We start from the raw sequence: 5,776 nt of genomic DNA on the forward strand, positions 1-5,776 counted from the left end.
CGAATTTAATACAATCTGGCATTTAATACAAAACAAATACGAAAAATCTCATAAGCAGTGAGCCATATATTGGCCCAATTTTCTTTAATCCTCCATTCTTATAAATGGTTTGATCTATCGTCTGCTTTGCAACTTAAAATTAAATTCTATATGTTGATATGCCTATCATTACGTGATTCAAGATGTTGATTCGTTCGATTGTTGTAGTCTTAAACTTTGTATGTATGTAAAATATGTTCACGATGAAGCAGGTGGGGGTGAGAGGTTTCCAATTTCTGTTGATTTTTAATAAAATAATATTAGAAAATATTGATGATGCATAATCCATAGTCTTGCCACTAATGAACCCCACTACTCTCAGCTCCAGAATCATATGTAGTTGCTTTAGAAGAAAATAGCTATAACAATTGGCCATCTGAACAAGATCACCATAATCCGGTCTATTTATACGGTTGATGTATATTTTAAACGAACCCCTCAAAGACCCTTCAAATTAATGAACACCGTAAAAGAAGCCTCGGGCAAATCGCCGAGTGTTTCAGAATGCAGCTTCGAAAGAGAAAAATATTTGTATATCATAAAAAGGAAGAAACAACTCTTTTCAAAACAGGGATAACTACTAAGGTTCACGAGGATCCCTACTACTAGCTCATCAGCATTCATTTGTCAAGGATTATTCGTTTCCATTTACAGCTGAATCGACCGGAATGATGTAACAGCGGATCACATTCTAAAATATAACCAGTTAGCTTTAACAGCGGATCACATTCTAGAATATTACCTTTTAGCTGTAACAGCGGATCTTTCAACATATGCCCATTTGGCCCAGTCCTATAGTAGTTGAGCATGCACTGATCTGGAATATAACAAGTTACCTGTACCAGCGGATCACCTTCTGGAATATAACCAGTTTGCTGTAAAAACTAATCGCTTCTGATAACCGATGTTGGCGATCAGAAGTTGATATTGGTACGGTGATTATACGTTCTATGTAGAATATCACGCCACCCGTGCTTACCTGTCGAAATTTAAGTATCATAATTTATTAATTAACATTAATTACCTTTTGATAAATGAAATAAATATATTAATGGTCGCGAACATATTGTCAATTCGTGAACATAGTGGCATAAACACATAGATTGATAGAAAAAATTATGGTTGCAATTCAGATATTCTGACTATCATCAGGGGCGTATCTAGAAAATTCCTGAGGGGGGGGGGGGGGGGGGGGGATGGTGGTTGTTGAGGGGAGCATAAATTGAAAAATTGAAAAATTGTCATTGAACTTTTACAGGCCTGACAGGTGGAGGTAGGGGGTGGACTTGGGGGCAATGGCCAGACTAGACCCCTATATATACCTCCATGAGAGGTTTGCGCGAGTGCGCTTCCGCAGAGCGGCCGCATTTGGAATCTCAACCTCATCAGTTGCCAATTAAGTAAGCCTGCCCACTAATTGTACGCCCAGTCTCGGGGGGATCGCGCCGCCACAACTGCTGAAAAAGATAGCATCATTTAGTTGGTACATTTATCAAATACATATTATATCGAAATATCTGAAACAAATCTTATAAAGTTTTTATAAAGTAGCCGTATATTGACAATTCATATCATTAATTAATGCTTCTTAAAAAGGGGGTGGGGTGCCATAAACGGGCGATCTACAGAATGTATAGGTAGACATATGAAGCAAGTATTTATCATTAAGATATTTTATTATGCAGGGGGTTTTAAATATATACATGATTATAAAAATAGCTGTAAAAAATCTTCTATAATAATTAAAAAAATAGCTGTATATTGTCATTTCATTCGTAAAAAATAGCTGTATATTATATTATATTATTCATAAATATAACCAAGTAATAATACATGGAAGTACAGAATAATATTACATCATTGGTCTAATAATAGAAGGAATTAGGCTGTACAATACATCAATATCTGACAAGTCATAGCTGGATCAATGAGGGAAGCAACAAAGCCAAGACCAGTTGATACAGCGGTGGATACCAGCATATTACAAGTTGTTTGAAATGTTGGTAAAAGATTACAGGAAAATTTCTCTATTCCAGCTGTGATAGCACCAACTGTTTGTGGATTGCTTAATCTTGTTTTAACATCAGTAAATAGGGTGGTACAATCAGTACATAGATCTATATCACCTACAGTCTGTGACATTACTTCCGGTTTGAAGTATAAAGTAGACTGGAAGGAATCGTGAACCATTGGTGGCATTTGACAATATCCCAAAATAGTACAAATTTGTGTTGGTTCGATGAAAGAGGCCATCATTCCTAGACCAGTACCAATTACTGTTGAAACTAGAGAACGACATGTTTCTTGACCAATTGGCATCACATTACAGGAGTATTGCTCAACTTGAGCCACAATAGCTTGAGTTGTAGCTGGATCAGCCAGTCTTGTCTTGACATCAGTAAAAAGAGTGGAACAATCAGCACAGAGATCTGTGTCACCAGCTTGAGCCTTTCCATGAAGAGTGAAGAATCGATCTAACAGCTCAATATGTTCAGGATGAAGCAACACTTTAGGTGGTGCTGGAGCAGCACAATATTGTAACATGGCGCAGGTCATAGCAGGATCAACAAAACCAGCCAGAGTAACGAGCCCTTGAGTAATTAAAGTATTGGTGATGGCTTCACAAGTTCCTTTCACCATTTCAACTGGAATCAAGTCACAAGAATATTTTTTTAGAGATGCTACAATACCAGCAGCGAGTTGAGGATTAGCCAGTCTAGCTTTTACATCAGTAAATAAGTTTGTACAGTCAGCACAAAGATCTGGTTCACCTCCATCTCGTGATTTTGTCAGGTCCATAAAACGTTTGACGAGATCCATAGATTCCTGTACATGAGGTTCTGGTGGTGTTGGCTGACAGTATTGTAACATGGTACAGATCATGGTAGGGTCGATGGATTGAGCCATAAAACCAATCATAGTGCCGACAATAGTTTTCACTGTACTTTGACATGTCTCTTTTCCAATAAGCATTAAATCACAAGAGAACTGATTAATCTGTGTTTCGATAGCTGCAGCTGTATTGGGATCAGCTAGTCGTGTTTTTACATCAGTAAATAGAGTTGTACAGTCCGCACAAAGATCTGCTTGTAATGGCGAGGCATTGATAGCTACTGCTAGTACAGCTAATACGATGAGACTCTTCATGTTGACTGGTGTTGATCGAATGATGATATAGTGATTCAAGATTGGGTTTATATACTAAATTATCTGACCATCAGGTACCCTCAATACCAATAAAACACCCATTATGACTGTATCAAGGATCATTAAGCATGTTAGAGAAGGCGACAGGTCATTAAGGTTCAAAGAGACCTTTACTCCTTTCTGATATTAAAGGAGACAATATATACTCTTAATGATAACAGAATAGATATACACGAGAGTTTTAGAAACTCAAATTGTTCACGTGTTGACAATTGAATTAAGATATATTTAAAAAAAATTGTTTTCTAAGAGAAAATATTGTACTTTAGGTAAACGAAATACTATAATACTCTATGTTGAAGCTCTCTTTTTTACAGCTATTTTCAATGTATTTACTTTTCAACCTTTTAATAACAAGAGCGGCCTCCACAAAATACCATAAGTCAACACAGCTGAAAAATTCCATGCAGCATTAAGCTTTTGAAAAAGCTGCATTCATCATTTTTTAGTACATGTATACCAATTTTCAACCAAAGCTCCAGGCCCAATAACGTACATGAACCAATTTTTTCAACATATTCTGACTATCATGGGCAATACCTAAAACAATTACATTGGATATTCGTGAAAATAATATCAAGTGGATCTGATCAATGATTCCAAGATAATATTGTAAATGCTGCAAATTAGAACTTTCACTTTCGAATTTTGACATACAAGTCCATGACAATAACTAAAATACTTAATTACAAATAGTGAAATACAAGTTTTAATCAGATATATCATCTCTATATTTTTTAAATCTAGGGCAAAAAATAAAAATAAATCGTACTTTTTAAATTCCTTTATATAATGATAAAGTTGAGATATAAGTATGATAGAGGTTATGAATGTTGTAATGATAAAGTTGAGATATAAGTATGATATAGGTTATGAATGTTGTAATGATAAAGTTGAGATATAAGTATGATATAGGTTATGAATGTTGTAATAACAAAGTTGAGATATAAGTATGATATAGGTTATGAATGTTGTAATAATAAAGTCGAGATATAAGTATGCTATAGGCTATGGATGTTGTAATGATAATGTTGAGATATAAGTATGATATAGGTTATGAATGTTGTAATAATAAAGTTGAGATATAAGTATGATATAGGCTATGAATGTTATAATGATAAAGCTGAGATATAAGAATGATATATGCTATGAATGTTGTAATGATAAAGTTGAGATATAAGTATGCTATAGGCTATGAATGTTGTAATGAAAAAGATGAGATATAAGTATGATAGAGTCTATGAATGTTGTAATAATAAAGTTGAGATATAAGTATGATATAGGTTATGAATGTTGTAATAATAAAGTTGAGATATAAGTATGATATAGGCTATGAATGTTATAATGATAAAGCTGAGATATAAAAATGATATATGCTATGAATGTTGTAATGAAAAAGATGAGATATAAGTATGATAGAGACTATGGATGTTGTAATGATAAAGTTGAGATATAAGTATGATATAGGCTATGAATGTTGTAATGATAAAGTCGAGATATAAGTATGATATAGGCTATGAATGTTGTAATGATAAAGTCGAGATATAAGTATGATATAGGCTATGAATGTTGTAATGATAAAGCTGAGATATAAGTATGATATAGGCTATGAATGTTGTAATGATAAAGTCGAGATATAAGTATGATATATGCTATGAATGTTGTAATGATAAAGCTGAGATATAAGAATGATATATAATATGAATGTTGTAATGAAAAAGTTGAGATATAAGTATGCTATAGGCAATGGATGTTGTAATGATAAAGTTGAGATATAAGTATGATATAGGCTATGGATGTTGTAATGATAAAGTTGAGATATAAGTATGCTATAGGCTATGGATGTTGTAATGATAAAGTTGAGATATAAGTATGATATAGACTATGAATGTTGTAATGATAAAGTTGAGATATAAGTATGATATAGGCTATGAATGTTATAATGATAAAGCTGAGATATAAGTATGATATAGGCTATGAATGTTGTAATGATAAAGTTGAAATATAAGTATGATATAGGCTATGAATGTTATAATGATAAAGCTGAGATATAAGTATGATATAGGCTATGAATGTTGTAATGATAAAGTTGAGATATAAGTATGATATAGGCTGAAGGATGAAGGATAAAGGATAAAATACATAGAAATTGAAAAAAACAAATATCAGCCATTAACGTCCAGGGTGTAGATTCTAAATTGCATTAAACCAGGAAAAAGAGCATAGTCCGAAATATCTGCTTCTATTCAATCCTCTGCTAGATATTTTGACAATAATAGCTTGTAGAAGTCAGATGTTTCGGCCTAGCAATGGTACTGATATACACGTAATAGAAAACATGATAAAGCATAAAAATCTCATCATTCTTGATTAATTACAGCCTGTCGCCTACTCTTTCAATTATAATTATCTGTCGTTAATGATCCTTGATACAGTCCTAATGGGTGTTTTATTGGTATTGAGGGTACCTGATGGTCAAAGAATTGAGTATATAAACCCAATCTGAAATCACTATATCATCATTCGATCA

At 33.4% G+C, this 5,776-nt stretch overlaps 1 protein-coding gene across 1 annotated transcript; it reads right to left on the reverse strand.

The window, feature by feature from the left end:
* Positions 1-1,699: 1,699 nt before the first annotated feature.
* LOTGIDRAFT_194193 (hypothetical protein) lies at positions 1,700-3,220 on the reverse strand. Its single transcript, XM_009063391.1, has one exon. The coding sequence runs from the start codon at positions 3,184-3,186 to the stop codon at positions 1,921-1,923; it is 1,266 nt and encodes a 421-aa protein (XP_009061639.1). The 5' UTR covers positions 3,187-3,220; the 3' UTR covers positions 1,700-1,920.
* Positions 3,221-5,776: the final 2,556 nt, after the last annotated feature.

Source organism: Lottia gigantea, assembly GCF_000327385.1.
Source record: "Lottia gigantea unplaced genomic scaffold LOTGIsca_57, whole genome shotgun sequence".
In the NCBI taxonomy this organism is placed as follows: domain Eukaryota; kingdom Metazoa; phylum Mollusca; class Gastropoda; family Lottiidae; genus Lottia; species Lottia gigantea.

Bases quoted from the DNA above. Each gene is read 5' to 3' on its own strand.
- LOTGIDRAFT_194193 (XM_009063391.1), bottom strand. From the start codon at position 3,186: ATGAAGAGTCTCATCGTATTAGCTGTACTAGCAGTAGCTATCAATGCC.